This window comes from Erpetoichthys calabaricus, chromosome 3 (assembly GCF_900747795.2).
Source record: "Erpetoichthys calabaricus chromosome 3, fErpCal1.3, whole genome shotgun sequence".
Classification (NCBI taxonomy): Eukaryota; Metazoa; Chordata; class Cladistia; order Polypteriformes; family Polypteridae; genus Erpetoichthys; species Erpetoichthys calabaricus.
The window spans coordinates 224311722-224337318 of NC_041396.2; the positions used below are offsets into that span (position 1 = coordinate 224311722).

The following is a 25597-nucleotide window of genomic DNA, read 5'->3' on the forward strand; positions in this document are numbered from 1 at the left end:
TATACAGTATTGTACCCTCCTTCTGCTCCCAGAATCCCCTTTGTACAGCTACTCTTAAATGCCATTTGGAATAGCTCAGGTGACAGCTAGAGACATGACATAACTGAAGCAAGGCAGTGAGTTAAATTAAACAATAAATAAATACATAAATTACCTCAGACATAGTAAAGCAGTTCATGCACGCATTACAACATCTATTGTTTGAAAAAGTGAATACATATTCATATATGTACATTAATACAACCTGCTGTATCAACAATCAAGTTCACTGTATTCCATAGTGAATGAGCTCCCTTCACTACATAATGGCAGATTTTACACAGTTCACCTGTTAATTATAATAAATCCTATACATACTGTAATTATAGTAATTCATCTGCTAACAATAAAATTGAAGAGACACTGTAAATGATAATTCACACAAAGACCATAACGTAATTGTCACAGCTATATTTATTCAAGTTGGCTTTGTTTCAAGAGTAACATTGCTCACATGATCACAGGTCTCATACTGTATATATTCATTGTCTCTTAACTCCTCCTGAGAGCAGTTGGTTTTTAGAGCAGTAATGTTCTGTATGGTCCTCAGCAGGTGGCAGAACTCCAAACCAAAAGTCCAAATTCATATTTTGTCTTTTAAAATATGGCTTTAACAAGGATAGCACTACTTTATATATATATATATATATATATATATATATATATATATATATATATATATATATATATATATATATATATATATATTAACTGTTCATATCCAGGAGAAATATAACAACATATTTGGAAATTTATAAAAGAACTGGGCCCTCCACATTCAATATACAGTATTCCAACATAATTTGTTTTTATACTGATCATGCACATTTTGGAATTTTAAGTACAATAAAATAATTGGCTATTGAATATACATCAAAATCCAGTAGCCTTTATAATTTTATAACTAAAGTGAAAGCTCCATATAATTTAAATTAATTCAATCAGCTGTACATCTCCTAGTCACACAGTGACAAATTTAAAATTCTGAACATAAAAAGTATATTTTTTTTCCTGTGCCTCCACTTACTGAATGTACTGTATGTCAATAAAATTATTTTGGTAAAGTTTATGCAATCTTGCTACATAAAAAGAAAGAATTCCAAACAGTTTTTGATGAAGTGTACATAAAACCACAGATATCTCATTCACCATACATCAGAGGGTGTACAACACTGTGTAAAAATGTCATAGGCCATGTCTGAATAAACAAAAGACATTAACAAGACATTAACCATTTTACAGAATGGGCAGTGAAAGAACAACAAAAGTTGCACACAGAGGTGGTTACTGAAGTGGAGAATATCAACTTGTATTCCAAAGCACAAATTTTATAAAACAAAAGACTAACAGTACGCTGAACAAAGATTGTCAATGACTCTGAAAGGGTATTTAAAAAATGATCAACTTTCTTTTTTTTCTTATTTTTCAAGTATTTTGTTATGAATATGATACATTCAAAAGCCAAAGTTTTTAGTAGTCACAATTTCTATATTTTTGTATGCTGCACCATGCATGAACTTCTTTGTAATAAAAAAGATCAAATGTTTGATTTTTGAATAACTGATTTCTTAGCAAACAAGCAATAGGTTTTGCTTTCTTTCTGATATGCAGAATAATGAAAAACATACAACGTACATACTTTAATAAAGATGCTCTTTTTGGTAAAGATTAAATGTTATTATAGTAAATTGTATATATTTTTTATATTTTTCCATTTTAAGAATTTCTTATGTCTTTTTTTCTTTTTTAACTGATTTTTAGATGGCTTTTTATATTAGAGGACTTAATTCTTATAAAAATACGAAATAACTCACTGAGTTCACTGTATGTTATCATACTAAATCATAGCATGAACAACTTTCAATTTATACTCACAATATCCATCCATCCATCCATTTTCCAACCCGCTGAATCCGAACACAGGGTCACGGGGGTCTGCTGGAGCCAATCCCAGCCAACACAGGGCACAAGGCAGGAAACCAATCCCGGGCAGGGTGCCAACCCACCGCAGTATACTCACAATATTTCAAACAAAATTCTCTTTTCTCCATTTTAGACAACAAAGAACCACAACTGAGCTTTTATTTTATTTTATCTCAATTTTCCCTTTTTTCCCCCTGAATTTGGATAGCATCCCTACAAATAAAAGGTGTTGTGAATATAATAATTCTTTAGTTTTCCCCTTTGTATTTCTGGTTTTCCTTTGTTTTCTCTATATTAATTTTTAAGTAATTGGTTGTATTTGTTATGTTATTATGATTTGTTTGATTGTGTTGCATGCCATTATAATATTCTAGATTTTGGAAAGAAATTAAAAAATAAGCATAATTAAATATAATTGAAGAAGAGTTTATATACTTTGGAACTTTTTAAGTTAGACTAGCAGTGCTCTTTTTCCTTTGTGATATTTCACATTATTCCTTTTATCTCCCACATCCCAAAAACGTATGTTCAGCTACAGATTTTAAACTGACATAGTGTGAGTGAAAGGATTCTTGCATCCAGTGTTGCTGGGATAAGCGGTAGTCCTCTAGATCCCAGCTGGAGAAGGTTACATTTATGTCTCACATCCAGGCTAATCAACTGCTCTTTATACATAAAAGGCTATGGTTGTCCGTGTTACTTGGCAATTTTCTTAACTAATTTTAATTTTTTGACCAGATTCAACCAAATTAATGAAACAAACATCCATAATTTAATGATTGTATTGCGGTTTATTTTGGATTATATTTTGTACTATTCTTTAGATGCATTCTCAGCTTATAATGGGACTATATGCACTGAAATTTCTTCTCACACTTTTTAATATTTAAGAAATTCTGAATTTCTGTCACTACGTGAATATTGTTCTTTATAGTGACATAGTTCATTTATGTTCTGAAACCTGCAACTATTGTTGAATTTATGTGGGAAAGTATGAAATATTCTTATTTGCTTTATGAATAGTGGCATTGTAAGATTTCATAAATTGTTTCAATAATAAGGATAACATTCTCTATATAATGTATACTACTTCACAAAACTGTTCAATAGCCCTCAAAGCTTATATTTTGTTCTAAATTGAATCTTGAAAAAATGCACAATTGAAGCACTTAAAAAATAACAAAAACCCTGTTCTGATACATGATAGATTGATATTTCATACAACTTTACATTTCCTTTAGCTTTCCAAGATCATGAATTGGAGTAAGCCAAAATTGAAAATACATGAAATATCATTGCTGAATATACATTAGTGCTGAGTCACTTAATCAAGGTTAATTAATCAAAGGCTAGGTATTTTAATATCCGGGTTTTTAACTGGATGCTCCATTCAAACAGTAGTTCTTATTACGATGTGCTCACACTCTCTGAGAGTGAGTTGAAATAGGTAGTTACAGATGGAAGGTGCTCATTTGCAAGACAGAAAATATATTTTTCCATTCATTTACAAAGAACTACTAACCCTCCCGCCTCTTAAATTTTTTTAGTTTTGTATATGAAGCATGATTTCAACTGTGCATGAATCTTCCATAGGATTATCAATAATAAAATGCCAAATTGGCAGGTGATACTATACAACCAGCATTTTACGAGCATAAAAGCTGTTTAGTTTAACAAAACTTCAGGTTAGACAACACACTGACTGTATATGATAATATTCATCCATCCATCCATCCATTGTCTCCCGCTTATCCGAGGTCGGGTCGCGGGGGCAGCAGCTTGAGCAGAGATGCCCAGACTTCCCTCTCCCCGGCCACTTCTTCTAGCTCTTCCGGGAGAATCCCAAGGCGTTCCCAGGCCAGTCGAGAGACATAGTCCCTCCAACGTGTCCTGGGTCTTCCCTGGGGCCTCCTCCCGGTTGGACGTGCCCAGAACACCTCACCAGGGAGGCGTCCAGGAGGCATCCTGATCAGATGCCCAAGCCACCTCATCTGACTCCTCTCGATGCGGAGGAGCAGCGGCTCTACTCTGAGCCCCTCCCGGATGACTGAGCTTCTCACCCTATCTTTAAGGGAAAGCCCAGACACCCTGCGGAGGAAACTCATTTCAGCCGCTTGTATTCGCGATCTCGTTCTTTCGGTCACTACCCATAGTTCATGACCATAGGTGAGGGTAGGAACATAGATCGACTGGTAAATTGAGAGCTTCGCCTTGCGGCTCAGCTCCTTTTTCACCACGACAGACCGATGCAGCGCCCGCATTACTGCGGATGCCGCACCGATCCGCCTGTCGATCTCACGCTCCATTCTTCCCTCACTCGTGAACAAGATCCCGAGATACTTGAACTCCTCCACTTGAGGCAGGATCTCGCTACCAACCCTGAGAGGGCACTCCACCCTTTTCCGGCTGAGGACCATGGTCTCGGATTTGGAGGTGCTGATTCTCATCCCAGCTGCTTCACACTCAGCTGCGAACCGATCCAGAGAGAGCTGAAGATCACGGCCTGATGAAGCAAACAGGACAACATCATCTGCAAAAAGCAGTGACCCAATCCTGAGCCCACCAAACCGGACCCCCTCAACGCTCTGGCTGCGCCTAGAAATTCTGTCCATAAAAGTTATGAACAGAATCGGTGACAAAGGGCAGCCCTGGCGGAGTCCAACTCTCACTGGAAACGGGTTCGACTTACTGCCGGCAATGCTTATATTACTTAAATTATTCTTTGCTGATTAAAAGCCATGTCCTGTATGCAAGAGAGGCTACCTGAGCTAACGTAGTTCTGACAACATCTGAAGATACACACGAATTTCAATTCATATATGTCAGGTTATTGCCAATTAATATGAAGCAATTTGCAGTCAAAAATGTACCTTAAATCAATAACAGCATTTTCCTTCAGTATTAATTTCCCACACTTGGTGTCCATGCTTTTTTCACTTCTAGATGACTTTCTAGTCTTAAAACATATCAACTGATCTGTAAGTAACCAATCACTTACATAGAAATATGGCCTACATATTGTAATATACAAAGGAAGGGCTGCTTAGATGCTTCCTTTATTATTTTTGCTTTATTTTCGGTTTCTAAAATTTCACTAATTCCATCCTCAAGTTTTATATAATGGAGATACAGACTTGTCTCTGAAAAATATTGGCTATTAAATAATTAAAGGTTTCACACACACACACATCTTTAAGTACATAGCCAAAAAGAGTTTGCTTCTTTTTCATAAGAATCACTTGAAGTCATATTCGGAAGTACATACAATACTCTAGTTGCACCACAGGTTTCTCCCAAAAACCTTTACATTACTTACGAATTTCAGAGGATTGTGTAAGGAATGCTGAATCAAGCACATTTGGCAGCACTGTCATGAAGGCAAAAAAAAAGAAGGTCAAAAAGATATTTTTTAACAACACAGGATCTCCTCTACCACCATCCCCATACCAGATTGATGAAATTGGTCCTGTATAAAGCATAATTGAACCTGATTGTGCACACAATATATAAAAATGGAGCTAACTGAATTTAGGAGGTAAAATGGAAGGATTGCACTGGCTACTTTTTACCTTGATTTCTTTGTTATACCTTTACATTTCTTTGAATAAGAGAAAAACATCCATTTACAATAATGATCCAATTTCACATCTTCAGAGAGTGAGCACCAACATTTGGAAAACATACCTTCTGAATTGTAGATGAAGGAGCATTAACAAATTGATTTACTGTAGTGAAGTTTATTTTATTATTTTTCAGTCAGCATTTGCATTGCTCATGATCTGTAAACTCTTCCATTTCTACATCAGAGTCAAAGAGTGAATGGCCAGTGTAGTCTGTATCAGGTGTCTGCGAACAGGAAAAACTATTTTCAGTTACTTCTTCTTCAAATGTCTCTGTTCGAGAATACAAACCGTACTGATGTAGTTGTGTTGGTGTCAGGCTGTCTTCACTTGTTTCATCGTACTCAAACATGAGGTCATCAAAATCTTCACACCATTCAGGCCAGAATTTCCGTCTTATTCTCTCACAGTACATAGCAAGATTAATCAGCTCACCTATAATAAGAAATCTAATTAAATCCTAAAGGAAAAGATTAGTTCTACACAGCCAGAAAAAAAACAAAACACAAATACTCAACCACAACTAAACAATTGCCTTGCAAAGGCAAGTATGAGTACAAAACTAATTTTAATTGTAGAGTATGTAATCCTAATGGACAATTTTGGTCCAGAGTTAGTAAGATAAATAGAAAATCTCTGATTTACACAGATTTTATGATACATATATCATAATGTTGGAATAAAATTAATTAGGAATACATGTAGAAGTATTAGTCAAAACACATTTGCAATGGCCTTCCATTGTAACATCTTGTGTAACTAGTTCAGGGTCACAAAAGGCCAATGACTATTTTAACTAAGCAGGGAACCAGTCTATACTCGCATACATACTGTAGTTATAGGGTTAAGTTTAGAGATGTCAGTTTATTTAGCATACATTTTTGTAGAAGGAAAACCAAAGTACCCAGGGAATAACCAACAGAGACATAAAGGGAATATGCAAACTCTGCTTCGGCAGTCACTGAGCCAGGACTCCAACCCAGGACATTAGAGTTTTGAGATACCAGCACTAACCACTGTTCTACCATGCCACCCTATATGTCCAATTTCTGTATTAAAATAAAGATAAAATTATTAAATCTAATTAGCAATATGGAGTGCACAAGATTTCATCTCTCAAAATAACCCCCCTATTTTAAAATGTAGCATTTCTAGCATTCTATCATATTTTTTATATGTTCCTTGAGACACGTAAAACCTGCTTACTTTAGCTCCTGTTTTAATGGCAAAAAAACATCTATAAGCAAAGGTTTAAACAAATAAAAATCTGATTAGGTCTTAATTCAGGCAATCTCTTTATTATCAGTTCTTTCAATGGCTATAATTACTGCTTGTGAAAGCCACAAACCTAAGACAATAGGTCCCATGCAACCTACTGGAAGATTTAGCTGGTTCTTTATCAGAGATTAAATAACTACTATGAATATTTAAGCATCTATAGGAGTGTGAAAGACACTTATTTTTACAGTGAGATATTTAACAAGTATACATTTATGCACTAAACTAGATTATGTGTTAAGAAAAAGCCATTGACTACAATTAGCTGTCAGGCAGATTAACTTTGTACCTAAACCATTCGACTTGAAACAACTAGATTATCAGTTCAATCACTGCTATTGATTCACTATGTCAGCTTACATAAGTCACTCCCCTCCCCCCAGTGCTTCAAATGTAAAGTGAATAAAAATGTTTCACCTTGAAAAGGAGCTATATATAATATTTAAAAAATTTCACATTAGTATAAATTAACACAGCAATGAAAGCTTTTGATAGTGACGTAAATGAGCACCATTATGACTCATTAATCACTTAATAACAATGCTTCTAAACCCTTCAGTAGGCTCATTTACTAAAAGTACACTAATAAAATCTAATAAATGTTTTATAAAAAAAAGTCTGAGTGCTCCAAGAATAGCTGTTTTAGTTTTGTGGGCTGGCCCTGTCAGGAACATTTATTCTCACTTGGGACCTTTTAAAGTTTCTTTAAAATGCACTTTCTTCATCAGAACTTTAATTTGGAGTCGGATCATACAAGGCTTGCGATCTGCTCAAAAAAAAAAACTTTCCTGAAGGAAAAGTAAAAACCTGTGTGGCACCAGATCAAGTATGCTGAAAAGCAGGAGTACTATGTTAATTGACAGCAAACTTATGAGTTTCGAATTGCTGCTTTGTAATTTGTAAAAAAAACACCCTGTAGAGATATATATACATTCATAACTGATTTGTCATAAAATTAATTTCAGTGAAGGATAAGACAGAAAAAAATAATAGCCTAAACATTGTAGTGACTAATGGTAATGTTACACTAATTTAAAAATGACTGTTGTTAGTACAACTGCATTTTTTATATTGCTATTAAGCACCAGTAGCAGATTTTTCACAGGAGTCTCCTCTCTAGTTGAAAATATGTAGAGTAATTAAATTGCATTAAAAAGCCCACTAGCACCATCTTGTGGTGTAGACAAGTTTAGCGAGAAATTTAAATTTTCAAATAAACCCCATAATAAATAATACAATAATACATAATACATTTTATTTATATATCGCCTTCCCATACTCACAAGAAAGCAATGCTTCATTATCTAAATACCAGGAGCATTTTATGTTGAGGTATATTGAGGTGCCCTTTCCAGTCCAAGAAATGAAAATAAACTGCAGTGATTTTTTTCAAAGCTTGCAGGAATTATTACAAAACTGTAAATAAATGTGCACTAAAATAGTTAAATGTACATTTCTTGTACCTTGGGGTAGGAATGGTATTAACCAGTAGCTGGAAGTGAGAAAATAAATGAAGGGATGTTAGAAAATATCCTCATGCCCAATTAACACAGGGACAAAAATAATATTTTAAAAAATTGCATCCTTCCTTAATTATACATGGGATTGAAACAATTGGTACAGTGTAATGAATAAGATGAATATATATTGTAGAATGGTCCTTTCTATGCCATTCAACATGATAATCTCAATAAATCTGAGCATCTAAAGGCTAACTGTTTAGAGATCATGACTGTGGCTCATGAGAAAACATTATTATTAGAATCCTAGTTGGACACCCCACCCAATTAATATAGCACAACCTTCTTAACTTTAAAAAGACACCCAATCTGTAATTTTCATTGTACCTGTGTATAGGAAACAATATCAAAACATACTTTAAAATGCTGAATCAAATTAAAAATGTTTGGCGCTAGTAAAGTGAATTGCTAGTGAGTAAGAGGTGAGGAATAAACCAGCAGTTTTAACTACAAAGATCACACTGTCACTCAACATCAAGAGAAGGTAGCCTCCTGACAGATTCCCACTAGGCTACTGTAGCCTCAGGTCAGTTAGTGGAGCTTTGCCTTTCACAGCCCAAGCTACCTTTCTTCTTGAAACAATAAACACACTCTCTAAGCACTGATCACACTTACTAGGCAGGTCACAAAGGAATCTGATTGCCCCAGGTTAGAACACCATAAAGAGAAGGTCAATATCAAAGCCACATTCAAAGCCAATTTGTTCAGCTATGTAAAAGCATGTTACCACTAAGCAGCATTTCTTTTGCGAATTTGACCACAGCTTTATATTATGAAATGAGCATTCAATTTTAAAACAGGAAAAGCTAAGAGTATACCTATGCCTCTGAAAATTATATCACCTTTCATGGGAAGACCAAATGACCATAGGGGCCATTATTGCAAATCAAAATAACACACATATTATCTGGTAGCATGCTTGTGAACCTGTTCCCTACTTCACCCATGTTTAAATAAAGTTTTTAATTCTTTGCTTCAAGGCATAATTGTTCTTCAAACTCTTTTGGTTTGGACAGTTTGTTTTTCTGTTTGGCTTTGTGTATCCTTGAGCTAAAACCTTTCAAGCAGTAACAACCAATGCAACTGCCCCTTCCTCTGTGCACTCAGAAAACTCTTTTGAATCCACATAAAATGGAGGTTTCACAAAAACTGAAGCATGTGTGTCAAAGAAAAGTATCAAGGTTTGGCATGGAAAGTTTTGTTAATATTATACAGTTTATTCTTGGTGGGAAAATGAGCACTGCTTTATTTTCATTCTATACTTTTCTAGCTTGAGCTTTTCCTAGTCAAGGGTAGACGGTGCAGCCAGTGATGAACTGTAAAAGGTAGAGCACTATTTGTTTTGTGACAGGCTGCTAATTTGAAAAAGGAGACCTTGAACCAGGAGCTCTTCTTCCATAACAGATTGCATAAACAAGAAAAAGCAGATTAGAAAATGGATGGGTGGACATTTTTTCATACACTTATGAAAAACATATCATTGAATGTCCTGGATAGAGATTCTGTTGGTCATTCTCGATAACAGACCATTGAAATACATAAAAAGAGAGATACAGTATTCTGCTAAACAATCTAGCCTTAATATAAACCTGGTTGCTCCTCACCCAAAGATTTTTTTGAAATATGAAAACAATTCAGAAGTTTAGAATTATCGATATACTGTAAGATTAATTATCTGTATCAGAGAAGGGTGTATCACTTAAACATGTTAAAGTGAAATCTGCTGTAACACACACCCGCATATTCATATACACGAATATCATAAAATCTGTGGTTCCAAAAATTAAGTACATTTGAGTGGCACAGCTAAACCTAGGGTGGCATGTTGCTGTAGTGGTTAATGGCACTATCTTTCAGCTCCTAGGCCATTTTATTCTGTTTTGATTTTGCATATTCTAACCACGTCTGTGTTGGTTTTCTCTAGTTACTCTGGAACCACATTCCAAATGTGTGCAGGCAGGGTTAAAGGGCAATTAGGTCTCCCACTCTTGATTGTTGTCTTGCACCTGACTGCTTTCTACTCTTCAGATTCTAATAACAAATAAATAAACCATAAGATCAGTAAACACTCATGAAATTTTCAGTTGTCATTCTGGTTTGATTTTGCAAATATCCACCATCATTCCTCAACTGTTGTGGCTCAGAACACTCTCCATGTACCTTTATCGACAAGCTTCATAAACTTACCAGTTCAATTAAGACCCAGGAAATCCTAAATACTGTATGCTTATATAACCATACTTCAGCTGGTTAGAAGTGGGGTGGTTTCAATAATGCACACTGAACACTGAATGTCATTTACAGTAGGTATAGTTTCATATGAGCATGCAAATACTTGATCATTTCATTTTTCACATTATAAGAATAATGAAAAAAATTGGCATTATACATTCAACTTTTAAATGCTCTCATAGATGTTCTGTCTCAAAACCTGATTATGCAGAATTTTTGCACTGCACTATTATTCTTCTGCGTACATCAATAGAATTAGTAATAAGATTTAATATTGTGGGTCTGTAAGAGTGTTGTGATGTGTTACACATTGGTCATATTTGTGAGTAATAATTTCAGTGCACTGGGGACACGACAATAAACATGAACTTTATACTGAATGAAAATAGCCAAAACCAAAAGTTGCACACAGAAATGGCAACAGTAGAAAAAAATGCAATACAAATAACAAACAAAAAAAAACTAAAATGTACTTAAAAGGTTGAATGATGTGAATTGCAAAAAGCTACAAATTAAAAAGTAAATTTAAAATTTTAACTTAGTGTGAAAACTGCATGTGTTCTGCTGTAATGCACCACAGCCTCACTAAGTTCTGTTAGCTACCATTTGATTCAAAAAATCAATTTTATCATTAAAAATGTTTTTAAGTTACATAAAATCAAACTTGTTATGACCTCCTACTTTTCAAAGATGTGCTCATTAGGTTGAAAGGGAAGTCTAAATTAATCCTATATGAATGTCAGTACTTGCATCAGCATGTCCTGCTATGGACTGGCATGTAATCTGATGTTGTCCCTCTCCTTGAATCTGAAGTTACCAATATGAGCTTAACTCACTGAGACTCTGGATGGACGGAATGAATGGAAAACAAAAACATTACTTCCAAAACAATTGATGAGCAATGGTTCCTTATGGGGCGGCACGGTGGCGCAGTGGGTAGCGCTGCTGCCTCGCAGTTGGGAGACCTGGGGACCCGGGTTCGCTTCCCGGGTCCTCCCTGTGTGGAGTTTGCATGTTCTCCCCGTGTCTGCGTGGGTTTCCTCCGGGCGCTCCGGTTTCCTCCCACAGTCCAAAGACATGCAGGTTAGGTGGATTGGCGATTCTAAATTGGCCTTGGTGTGTGGGTGTGTTTGTGTGTGTCCTGCGGTGGGTTGGCACCCTGCCCAGGATTGGTTCCCTGCCTTGTGCCCTGTGTTGGCTGGGATTGGCTCCAGCAGACCCCCGTGACCCTGTGTTCGGATTCAGCGGGTTGGAAAATGGATGGATGGATGGATGGTTCCTTATGTTGTACTCAGCTATCCACTAATACAGCAACTACAAGCTCTCCTTATTTTTGTTATTTTATAATTCCTCTCTGATTCTTTGTGACCATGTTCATATTCTATAATTTAGAGTGTGCTCAGGTATAAACCTTTCAAGTACAAATTTCACATATATTTCCTTAAATGATTTAGTTTATGTATTTTGTCATGTAATTTCTATTATCAAAATATTGATGCACTGTACGATTCACATATGCATTTGTTTCTGTATACATATGTTCTCTGCATGTGCATACATTAACAATATTTACACCTTTGTCTGATACATTTCTCAATATTAGACAAATGTGTCTTTCATTATGTTGGTCAGATACTCCCTCTGAGGGCAAAGCTTTAGAGGGCATGGTTGGGTTCACTATACTTCTCTAGGTTTCTCATGTGGTTGCCATTTTTCTTAAAACGTTTCAGAAAAGACATGAAAAGGCTTGGTGAGAAACTAGTAGGGAGAGCTTGTGTACCTACTTCTTTTGGTGGTTTATGGAAAACCTACCTGCCATCTTTCAAATTTTGCACTGTTCCTTGCAGGGAAAATTAGATATTTTTTCAAGCTACAGATAATACAAGACATTTATTCACAATTTAGTTACAAAAGATGTGTTTGTTTTCTTCCTGTTGAGCAAGATTAGCCTATGCATTAGCAGTGTAGTATAAGGAATTATATCAGAGATTTATCCTTCTCCATTAGTTGTCACCTCAAAAATGCCAGTAAATGATTAGTAATAATTGTCAATCCAACATTATCTGAAAAATAAGATAATTTTTATTTACAAAATGGTGTTAGCATAAGAAAATCCCAAAACAGATCACCTAGCAAGGCCCATGCTTAATGATACTGTATACTTCGCAGTTAGAATCCTATCCCTTACAGATTTTAGATTTCCTAGATTTTGAAACATGTTTTCCATGTACAATTTTAAGGTTAATTATACTAAGCTTTACACAGATTGATGAAGAATATGTATTATGAATGGATGAATTCCATTCCTTATCTGAGATATTAATTGAGAAGTTCCTTTCCCATCATCACCTAGGATTATATAGGGTGTACACTGTGAAATATGTTAAGAAAAGCCTCATAATTAATAACTAAAATATACGGTAGATATTGATTAAAAATTAGGGACTCTGATGGCATAAACATTTCCTCCTTTGCACTACAAAACATAATATTCCTTAAATAAGTTACTTATTTCTTTATGTTCACTAAATTCTGCTTGTAATGACAGCTATTTTTGTACAGCATAGTATTTGGCAAATTTCAATATGCTTAGCACATCCTAAAAATTTTAGTAATAACTACTAATGACCTAATATACTAATTTGATTTGTAATTTATGTGAAATGTATGAATTGATTTGTCCCCTGAGATACAGTATATTTTGAGTGTAGAAATAAATTTAATAAAGTTTTCATTTGCTAGCATTGATGTGGTTTAAAGGAAACCCAGAAACTGAAAGAGTATTATGTCTTTCTGGAAAATACTCTCCAAAGACATTCGCTGTTAAATTTGAAAAACTTTGAGAAAATGAAAATGTGTTATTCCAAGCTAGGTATTCTTTAAGAACAATCAAGATATATTTTTTAGACTTTTTTGAAAAGACGTATATCAGTATATGATTCAATTAAGCAAATGTTTCAGGCATAATATATGGCCTCCTTCCAGCTAGATTATGGGTCTAGATTGAAGGTTACAACCACATACAGTATGAAATACATCTCAAGAGGAAGAAAAGTCAAATTGACAAATGGGATAAAATCACACCAACAAAAATAGGCAGAGACGAACATGTACAGAAATATGTGTACAGCTAATAAAACCCTCTTGCAGTTAGTTTAAGTTGCTGGAAAGATATTATTTATGTTTATAAAAATATTCTAAACCCTTTTATTGTTGCTCTGAGGCTAGGGATCTGTGCCAGCAATTGAAAAGTTGCTGGTTCAAATCCCGCAAATGGCAGATGTGACTCTACTCCACTGGGCTTATAAGTAAGGTCCTTAACCTGCAATTTCTTCGTCCTGCATATGACATTAACCTGCAGGTCCTGCAATTGCAGGGAAAACTTTGGGGTTGGTGGCAGGATTGGCACTCCAGCCACTGTTAAAAAAAACTTACACTGTTCCATTTGCACTAGTGTGGTGCTGAGGTGTCACCCATTTCATTGCTGCATTCGGGTCCTAATCTGAGATTCTGAGGTGGTTTGTCATGTGGTGGGTGCGGCAATGTGCTGTATCAGCGTGTGCTTCCAGTCTCTTTTGTCCTTTGATCTTTTGTTGTGCCAGGAAATTTTAAAAATACTCTTCCTGTTATAAAGTTGATGTAAAAAATAGCATCGCTAAAGCCTTGCAAGTTTAATAAGACTAAAATGGAAATATAGGCAACTTGCCAAGTAAGTGTCCTTTTTAGACAATTTACTCTTATACTTCATTTAATTTACTTCATTACTCAAAATGTTAAAATATTTAGAAATTAAAAAAGGAATAAGATAATAACGTGGTGCAAAAGGGAGAATAAATTATTTTTCCTAAAAAATGAAATTCCTGTGTTTCAGATATAATAGTAATCTTTGAATGCTCTTTGAGAAAAGGGTAGCTTGTTGCCTATAATTATAAGTTGAGCAGCTACCCCATATGGAGGAGTTCAAGTACCATAGCATCATGACTCAGTCATGAGACTGACATACAAATTAGTGCAGTGGCAGCAGTTTTAATGATGTTGTACCAGATCTTGGTGAAAAAGTAGGAGCCATCTCTTAGGATAAAGCTTTTGATTTACCAGTCAATCAACCTTCCCATCCACATTCATAAGGAAAAGTGAATTGGAAAGATAAAGAAGGACATTGTAATGTAGATTTTCTTTACATAAAGAGTTCAATGACTTATGGTGGACTGATAAAGCTGGAAATTAAATTAAAAATGTGCCAAAATAACTTGCTGCATATATCTTAATTCAAGGCTTGGAAAAAATGCAAAGCTCTTACTCCACCTTGGAAAATTTAAATTAATGAATTTAGAAGATATAACAAAGAGTAAGAACATTCCAATTGTTGGAATTCTGGATGTCTGGGAATATAGAAATTCTTAAGTTTTTTTTTTCAATGAAATCCTTTCAGTTGTGGTTCTTTGTGTAGACTTGATTATGGTTGCAATATCTCTCTATTATACAGTATAAAAAAATCCTGAGACGTGATGAGACTTTTTTCAAGAGACTTTATTCAAGAGATGGGAAGACTTTCTTCAAGAGATTTTTTCAAGTCCCGCGAGACGAGATTTTGGCCATAAGATCTTTTCAAGTCACGCCCTCCTCTCAACCATATTAAACCACGCACACGGTCCCCTCACCTCTCATTCGTGTGGATACTTTTGACAGACACAGTTCCTGCTCTCTCACCTCTTATAAATTTTAACATTTTCCTTACTTTAAGTTCCCAATTAAAGAAGATGTATTACATCCAAATCTTACTTGAAGAATTTCATGACGAAGGGTTATAAACAGAAAAAATGAGTACATGGGCAATCCGAACACCGAGAAACGATGAAGTCAAACAAATTAACACCAAACTGTCAATCGGTTACATGGCAAATTGGTTAAATGCTTATCAATAGACTATGCTGAAAAAGTTGGTGGTGATCATGTGGAAGATGAAAACATCAACTTACAATATCCTGAAGAATATCTACAACCATTAATACCGTCTGGTCTTCCACCGCATGAATTACTGTAGAAAGAAGGATGTACCCAAGAAAGGTAATGTAGTACATCTTCCGCGGATAACATTAGATAACAAAGGAGATCTTGATATCCCATTCATATTAAAACGTTAACAGGTTCCCGTTAGAATAGCTTTTGCAAAGAATTAACAAATCTCAGGCCCAAACATTTGAAAAAGTCATTTTATTTAATAGAGAGAAAGAAACGAAATTCAATCATGGGCAGTTATACGTTGTGTTGTCACAATGAAAGTCCAAACACAGAATCAAAATTCAATGCAATATTGATGAAAAATGTATTTCAAAAAATTGTTTTCACTAAAGTTTTACAGTAAAAGTGTAAGTTTAAAAAGTACTGTATTTGCATGTTAATCTCAAAGCCAAACAGAACAAAATCGTATTACGCAACAAATAACTCTAACGCAACATGAAACATAATTTACTTTCAAATTATTACATTTTACTATTTTTTAATATGGTTAATTACTCGCTGTAATGTAAAATTGTTAGTTCTATTATTCAAATGTAACAATTCCCATGAAAATAACAATCGGTTTAACTTGTACATCTGCATCCCCATATGTGAGCGGCACAACCGCAAAGAGGCTAGTGTGTAGCACAAGCCCGGGGGTTGGCGAGCGAAGCGTGCAGGGGGAAAAGCCCCCTAGTAAATATAAAATGTAAACATACACCTGTCAAAATGAAAATGACATCAGAGAATTTTTAATCGGTGGCACCACTGCACGAGAACCACCTTTTTCAACCATCGCAAACATATGCAGTTTTTAATGTCTGGAAAACATTTGGGATTAAATCACTTAGAGATCTGTACATAGACAACGTCTTTGCATCCTATGAACAATTACATTCTAAATTTAACTTTCCAGCTACACGTTTCTTTCAATATCTTCAAATTAGAAACTTTATTAAACAGAACCTGCCCAATTTTCCTCATCTCCCACCTCCCTCTATGCTGGAAAATATGTTCATCAGTTTCAAGGACTTAAACAGCATCTCTGCAATATATAAAACCATTTTACAGTCTCTCTCTTTCAAAGATCCAAGAGGACAATGGGGAAAGGATCTTTCCCTCAACATATCAGAAAAGGAGTGGAAGGTAGCAATGCAGAGAATTCACTCGAGCTCCATATGTGCAAAGCAAAAAATTATATATCGAGCACATCTGCCTCGCTTAAAATTGTCCAAAATGTTTCCAGGGCAAGATCCAACCTGCGAACGTTGCAATCAAGTCCAAGCCTCATTGGGTCACATGTTGTGGGCCTGCACCAAATTAACATAATTTTGGACCAAGATTTTTAAATGCCTTTCAGACAGCCTTGGTATCACAATCCCTCCTAATCCACTAACAGCTGTGTTTGGTGTACTTCCAGATGGGCTTGAAGTGGAGAAGGACAAACAAACTGTAATTGCCTTTACTGCACTATTGGCAAGTAGACTTGTCTTGCTCAACTGGAAGAATCCTAACTCTCCATTTTTAAGTCAATGGGTAACTGATATTACTTAGAGGATCTGTGCAGAAATTTTTCCAAACCTGGCAGGATCTAATCAATAACATTTTAGAATAAGCTTTTAAAGCACTGAGGAAGCAGATTCTCTTCCTGTTCTCTTTTTTTTCTTCTTTTTCTTCTCCATTTATCTATATTCACTTATTAATTTATCTATTTGCTTATTTTCACTAGGTTTAAGTTTTATTCTGCTGCCCATGCTCTCTTTCTCAGGGGTGGGGGTTGATTTGTTTTCAATCCTATTCTTATAAAACTGATCTATTTGTATGGAATGTTGTGTGCTTTCAATAAAATCAATAAAAAATTAAAACAAAAATTTAAAAAAATGAAAATGACATCACAATGAAAACATTATCTGACTTTCGTGAAATTTGTCATGTATAATTTTATATATAATATATAATATACAGTTAATATTTATATATATATACTGTATATTTCCTTTGAACCATTTTATAACCTGCTTATTCACACTATTTAAATAATATAAATAATGCAATGAATGGTTGTAACACTATCTAACAGACATATATACTGTAGTTTAAACAACTATATAGAACCTATTCACAATAACAGTTGCAATATTTACTTCTGAAGTGATTTTTTTACTTAAAAATAAGCTAGACTAGATATTGCTAATTTTGTTCTTACAGAGCAAAGCATCAGTACAAAATGCACAGTTTCATTTGATATGCAACTCTTTTAATGTAATACAATTGTACCTGTGGAGTTTTTAAAACAATTCTTGTTTGGAATTAAGCCACCTCCTTTATTGCCAACATACAGTTAGCAAATAAAAGATAATCTTGAAAGTGGAACTTTTGTGTGGAGAGAATATAAAATGTTAAAAAAAGCCTTCTATTATACTTCTGTTGTAACTTGTTTTTTTTATATGAATGACACAAAAAAATGGTAATTACCTTTAATGAGCTGCTCTGGCCTTGTCCCAGGCAGAGTCCACATAGCCTGAGCTAGGTGCCCAAATACAGTGGCATCTACACTGGATAGCTTTGGTCCCATTATATACTTTTTGTCTCCTACGGAATAACAAAAATGTTAATATATAATGTCTTGAAAGTCATCATTTAAGTTAAATAGGCAATAGTAACTTCTTTGACTATGCCAAGAGCTCAATAAATACAGAATAATAAACTATTATATTCACAGTTCTCATATTTTTAGTTTTAATATAATTAAGAAGTAAAATTAGGTACAAATGCAGGGTTTAAACAGATACAAAAAAGAACAGTACATTTTGTAGAAAACTAATTCTTGCATACTGTACAAAACATTTATTATATTAAGCTTACAGTGATCTGTATTGTAACTTCTGATGAATATTTTAATGAGACTTAAATATTCATACAATACCTCTTCTTCATTGAAAGTGAGAGATGAAAATGAGATTTAATTCATTCAGCTTCCTAACCTGTGAATTCTGCCTGAGGTCACAGGGGAGCTAAAGCATATCCTAGCAGCATGCCGCACATGGCAGAGTCATGTCTCAAATGATTCATCAATCTGCTGCAGTTTAACATTTAATAGCAGTCAACATATGAACATTTTTTTGTTGTTTTTTATTTACTTGTAGGAGTAAATCAGAGTCCTGAGAGGCAAATATTCAAACTCTGCACAGAAGGTATGATAGCCAACAATACAGGCTGTGATCTAAGTGCTGTAAGCCTGTTACACTATCAACCATGGCATCACTGAATACTGTTATTTTGAAAATTCATTCTTACTCAATATCTAAACTTAAATATAAACTACTAGATTTTCTTGAAATGGTGTATTAAATATTTGTAGATTAAAGGGTGGCAACATTTTAAAATATCACACTGTATTAAACTGCTTTTCTCTAGTTTCTCGCTGGCTGTTAACTTACCAAAGCAGTGGTATGATACTGCATGCTGGTGTACTGTATATGCTAAAAGAAGGATCTCCCTTCAAAATCTTATGGTATTATTGCTTTAAAAAAAAACTTGTTTTGAATAAACAATGGAAATTAAATCGAATAAAGCAACGTTTAGGTACAAACTGTTCCAGGTTGCATATTTTTAAATGTATCATCTCTAAAGTATGCAGGGGAAAGGGAAATTATGAAATTCTTTTGAGACCAAACCCTTGCTGTGAAAGTGGAAGCACAGAGGCAGTGGGAGAGTACATTTACACAACAACAATGGCAACAGGGGGGAGGCACTGGTGGAAATAAATACCATCTGTTATGTTCCCAATGGATCAAAAACAAGAAGGCTTCTGCCAGAATCATCCCAGTAGTTTTAGCTGAGCTTTACCAATCATCACAATTAGTAGGCTAACACTTTCTAAAGAATCTTACTATCTGTAAAAAAAAATAAAATACCACAACAGTACAGATTAACGTAAAAAGAAAGTAAACGAAGTAGTATCAATGACTAATTCTTTAACTTGTAAAGGGTTTTACTTTGTAAAAGTAGAAATACTGCCTGGCCACACACTTAAACAACAGGACTCAGTCTCTGGTTTTAAAACATTAGATTAGATTAGATAAACTTTATTAATCCCATGGGGAAATTCACATGCATACAGCAGCAGAAACTTAAAAACAAGTATACAGACTGACAGGACAAATATTACAGCCAATCAATCAATCAATCAATCAATCAATGTATATTGTTCATATATTTCAAAATGGTATTTCAAAATAAACTTAACGAGTGCCCCAGGAGGACGCATTTAATTGCCTGATAGCAGTGGGCAGAAAAGACCCCCAGAGGCACTTCTTAGCACACTGTGGTGGAATGAGCTAAAAGTGCTCCAAAAGAGCACCTCCTGGAGGGGACTGAGGGTATTTTTCATGATGACATCCAATTTTGCCACCATCCTCTTCTCTACAACAGCTTACAGTGTGTCTAGAGTTGTGATGGCACAGCCTTTCCTGATAGATTTATTCAGTCATTGTGCTTCTTTTGAGCTGAAGTTGCTTCCCCAGGAGACTATATCATAGAACACCACACTGGCTACTATGGACTGAAAGAATATATCCAGTAGCTTTCTGCACAAATCAAAATACCTGAATCTCCTTTGTCTGTTCTGGCCCTTCTTATACACAAGCACTGTGTTGTCAGACAGTCAAGTTTGTTGTTTATATGGACCCCTAGGTACTTGTAGTTCTGCACCACTTCCACATCCTCCCCCTGGTTGGTGACTGGTCTCAGAGGCTCCACCACCACCTCTTTTATCTTGCTGATGTTCAGTTGCAAGATGTCACTACACCACAAGACGAAGTCCTCCACAACCTTCCTGTAGTCTGACTTGTCTCCATTATTAATGTAGCCTATGATGGACGAATAATTTGGAAATTTCTTTAGATGGCAAGTGCTAGTATTGTGCTGGAAATCAGAAAGGGAGACAAGACAGTTCCCCGAGGTGTTCCAGTATTACACACCACCATTTCTATTTCTAACACACAGTCCCTCAGCCTCACAAACTTCCGTCTTTTGGTCAGATAGTCCATGATCCAGGAGATTGTGGAGATTCAAGATACAAAGCCTTAAGCTTTTCCCAGACAGTTTCCCGAGGTGTTCCAGTATTACACACCACCATTTCTAACACACAGTCCCTCAGCCTCACAAACTTCCATCTTTTGGTCAGATAGTCCATGATCCAGGAGATTGTGAAGATTCAAGATACAAAGCCTTAAGCTTTTCCCCCAGTCAGTGGGGCAGAATGGTGTTAAAAGCACTGGAAAAGTCAAAGAACATTATCCTGACTGTGGTGCCAGCTTTGACCAAGAGAGAAAATAGAAGACAGCATCTTCCACACCTATATGTGTCTGATAGGCAAACTGCAGAGGATCCAGATGTTCTGAAACCAGGGGCCGCAGCTGTTTTAGGACCAGCCTCTCAAAGGTTTCCATGAAGTATGAAGTTAGAGCAATTAGTCTGAAATCCTTGTGATCACTGGAATGAACTTTCATTGGCACTGGGACCACACAGGATGTTTCCACAGCTGGGAAACCTTGTGAAAATTCAGGGAAAGGGAGAACAGGCGTTGTAGAACCCCGGACAGCTGGCTAGCCTATATTTTGTAGCACCCTGAGGTTGATTCTGTCTGGCCCTGAAGCCTTGTTTATGCAGAGTTTTCCCAACTCTCCCCTCACTTTATCAGAAGAGACAAAAAATCCAGAGAGTAGAAAGGAGCTGGAGACTAGGGAATTCATTCCTGGACGGGTTTATCCATTCCCGGGAATCCCGGGGATGACACAGTGCACGGGCATCTCACATGTGAACGGTTTTAGAACAACCGATACTTATTTTTAATAAAACTACTGCAATATGTTGACACCAATAAAAGACTAACCTGTAAGCCGTACTGTTTCTTTGAAGGACAAGTGATTGGCAGGATGACGCCGGACTTCGTCCTGTATCCAAATGGTGCCATCTTTCGCCTTTACGCCTGGTGCAGCTGCGTTGTTCTTATATATGAGTGGACGTTTCTTGCGGGGAGGGCTTCTGAGCATTGCACCACGCAAGCTGTCGCATCAACCGCCTACCGTAACCTGCTTTCTTTTTTCTTCGGTTATATTCTTGAATAAAAGCACACTTGTTTTGTTATACTTGTACTTTTTGTGAAAGTGTTTATTTGATATTTGGACTTCAGGCTTCACACCTTATACACATGTCGTAAAGACGGTCCTTGGGTGTGTGTGGGAACTGTTAACATTTGAATCTGATAATTGTATATAGCGCAGAACTGACCACTCTATACTATTCTGTCCTCTGCATCTCCTGGAGTTCAAAAGAAATACCAACATGCAGCAACAATATCAGAACAAAAAACCAAACGCGGTCTCTAACTACACCTGCATGAAGGTATGCAAATGAATATAATATTGCATTAGTGCAACAACGTTTTCCGAAATGTACAATACAGGTCATAAAATGAATTATTCCAAATGTCATATATACCTAAGTCTCTCGTTTTTTGTCAGTGCGGCTTTGACATCATGGATCAGAAGGTGCATACTACTTCAGCGTGAGCAGGAGCACTCAAGAATAAAACTGAATAAAAAAAAATTGACATTCACAGTCATTCTCAGTCACACACACCTTCAACCTTAAAATGCAGACTTCATCACATCGCTGTGTGTGACAAAACAGCAGGCAGGCAACTGCTCACACGTTTACTGAGGGACAGGCTGGTATTTTGTACAAGGTATTTGTTAAATCAAAAAGAAACAGCATGCAAAGATGCACAAACACTAGTAGATCGGTGACAGTCACACCTTATTGTGCCGCGCCAAATCAGAAGGGACGCAGGACACAGATACCTTCATAACAGGGGACCTATATGATGGACAGAAGAATTTCAAATGTTTTGCATGCCTACTTTTTGTTTTAATGACCAATTGCGTCATATTCAGCCCTTCGTTCATTATTCCGGCACAGAGGGTCAGATTTCACATAAGGCCAACCTAGGCCATGGCCTAGGGCGCAGCAGTCGGGGGGGGCGTATATACAGAAGAAATAACAACGAAATATTTACAACTTTTTCAGTGTTATTTTGAAAAGGCTACATAAAATGCTGTTTTACATCCATATACGTTAAATAAACTGAGCGATACATTGTTGTTGCCCATCTCTACAGCTTGCGCTGTCTTGCTCAGTCATTTGCTATTTCTCTCTCACACACTTAGCGTAAACCACGTGTTAAAGGAAAATTCCAGATTTGGCGTTACAATAGTGATTCCAAGTGATTAATTACAGTCATATTGCTTGACTTCTACATATCTACTGATAGTAGGTACATAAAATATATCATTACTACTGTTAGTTAATACTGTTTAGTTTACTCAGGGCTGTAAGCCTGAAAGCCATAAACAGAAAAGGTTGACAGAGGTGTTCACCAAATTATAAGGGGGGCTGAGATTTTCATTACAAAACATGAAACATACACAACTTATGGCTTGTTTATTCAGCATCATTTAATGTGGTGTAATGTAAGTTTGACACAAAATACAAAAGATTTCAATAAAATTTTATAATGTCAGATGTGAATCGATTTAAATCTTTTGCATTTTATGTCCATTTTATTGGCTGTTTCTCATATAGAATATGCTGTCTGGGTGAATACTTTGAACTAACCAAAGAAGTAATCGTCGAAAAAGGACTACAAACAGTTTATCCAAACGTTGATGTTTTACTAAGAATGTTTGTTTGCATGCCAGTGACAAATTCCTCAGCTGAAAGGTCTTTTTCTTCTCTGAAAAGAATCAAGGATCATTTAAGATCTACAATGCAGCAAAATAAGCTGAATGCAAGGGCACTTCTTTGCATTGAAGCAGATTTAACAAGATCTGTCGAGTTCAATGAAACAATTGAAGCCTTTTCGTGGACAAAAGCACGAATGAAGAAATTTTAGTAGGTATTTAAGATGACTTGAAGAAATTCGAAGGAAAGTTTTTTTTGTAGTTTTGAATTAAAAATATAATGTGGTTCAAAGATTATAAAGATTGTATTAAGTGCTTATATGTTTCAAAAATAAACTATTACATATTAAATTGGGGCGGCACGGTGGCGCAGTGGGTAGCGCTGCTGCCTCGCAGTTGGGTGATCTGGGGACCTGGGTTCGCTTCCCGGGTCCTCCCTGCGTGGAGTTTGCATGTTCTCCCCGTGTCTGCGTGGGTTTCCTCCGGGCACTCCGGTTTCCTCCCACAGTCCAAAGACATGCAGGTTAGGTGGATTGGCGATTCTAAATTGGCCCTAGTGTGTGCTTGGTGTGTGGGTGTGTTTGTGTGTGTCCTGCGGTGGGTTGGCACCCTGCCCAGGATTGGTTCCTGCCTTGTGCCCTGTGTTGGCTGGGATTGGCTTCAGCAGACCCCCGTGACCCTGTGTTCGGATTCAGCGGGTTGGAAAATGGATGGATGGATATTAAATTGGGCAGCACGGTGGCGCAGTGGGTAGCGCTGCTGCCTCGCAGTTAGGAGACCCGGGTTCGCTTCCCGGGTCCACCCTGAGAGGAGTTTGCATGTTCTCCCCGTGTCTGCGTGGGTTTCCTCCGGGTACTCCGGTTTCCTCCCATAGTCCAAAGACATGCAGGTTAGTTGCATTGGTGATTCTAAATTGTCCCTAGTGTGTGCTTGGTGTGTGGATGTGTGTGTGTGCCCTGCGGTGGGCTGGCGCCCTGCCTGGGGTTTATTCCTTGCCTTGCGCTCAGTGTTAGCTGGGATTGGCTCCAGCAGACCCCCGTGACACTGTAGTTAGGACATAGCGGGTTGGATAATGGATGGATGGATATTACATTGAAAATAAATCAACTTTTTTTGGGGGGGGGAAGAGCGCAGAATTATGTGCTTTGCCCTAGGGAGTAGAAATGTGTAAATCCGACCCTGCCGGCACAAGTGTAACAAGCCTCTTATTGAAATTCACGGCTGTCCCCTTAGCAGTGCTGTGTGCTTTGAAATATTTTTCCACACTCGTCTCCACCTCTGACATCATTTTCGTCACAACTCCTTCACACCCAGCTCGGTATATAAACCAGCCTATATGCTGCTCAGGGATAAGCAAGGGGAGCCTGTACCAACACATATGTTAACAGCACACACTCTCAACAATAAAAAAATGGCCCTTTGCATCTGTTACAATATAATAGTTTAAAGTTTCAATGATTTCATTCGCCACAGGTGGAAATGATAATTGGCAAACCTATTTTGGTTGCATCTGCAATCATTTCAGTTGCAGTCTGGAGTCTTCACGGGACACTGTGAGGTTGCTTCTTATATTGCTAATAATTACTTATGAGGAAGGCAATTTTCTGTTCCAAAGCCATGTACGTGCTTTTTCATGGACCCTGAATCTATGCATTATTCTAAATGTAGAGCACTAGATAAACTATCACCAGTTTACCAGCAATATACTCGTCCACCAATTACTTAAAATAAGGAACCAATGCTGAATACATTTGAAGGTAGAGAAGCTCTTATCTGTTGATCTTGTACATGACAATCACCTTACCACTATCTCAGACTTACTCAGTGTTTAACTTATTGAAAATGCTAGGTATTAAGAAACCTACCCAACTTTCTACACCTCTACCCTGCTACCCTGCAAAAGGATGACTCTGTGTGGGCAAAGATAATTTGATAAGAATGAAGCATGGACCACAAAACTATGGACATTTATGTCTGTGGGCACCTATTCATTTGATCAAATAATTGCTTAGTTTATATTTTCCTATCAAAAGCTAGTAAACAGATAATTTTCAAGAATCTTGCAATGACCGTTTTCTAACTTAACACAAACTGATGAACAACCATTACATCATAAACATAAATTACCCAATATTAAGTAAGAATTTTACTGTACTCTGTACATATAACAATAATAACCCTATAAACCTACAGTCTGGCTGACTCTAAGCAGCCTTTTGATATTAGAAACAAAGCATGA

The 25597-nt window shown here is 36.4% G+C and overlaps 1 protein-coding gene and 1 long non-coding RNA gene across 2 annotated transcripts in view; both read right to left on the reverse strand.

Annotated features, from left to right (window-relative positions):
* Nucleotides 1–435: 435 nt before the first annotated feature.
* LOC127527286 (uncharacterized) lies at nucleotides 436–3675 on the reverse strand. The gene is made up of 2 exons (XR_007934591.1): nucleotides 2042–3675; nucleotides 436–1896 (listed from the first exon to the last, which is right to left on the reverse strand). It is a non-coding gene; the product is annotated as an uncharacterized LOC127527286 (long non-coding RNA).
* Nucleotides 3676–4646: 971 nt separating this feature from the next.
* The window catches only part of faxcb (failed axon connections homolog, metaxin like GST domain containing b), a 38438-nt gene continuing 17487 nt past the window's right edge, over nucleotides 4647–25597 (reverse strand). Inside the window, exons 5-6 of the mRNA XM_028797847.2 lie at nucleotides 18089–18205; nucleotides 4647–6017 (exon numbers count right to left, since the gene is read on the reverse strand). Of these exons, the coding sequence (XP_028653680.1) occupies nucleotides 5719–6017; nucleotides 18089–18205 (416 nt within the window). The 3' untranslated portion in view covers nucleotides 4647–5718. The remainder of the gene's footprint in view (nucleotides 6018–18088; nucleotides 18206–25597) is intronic.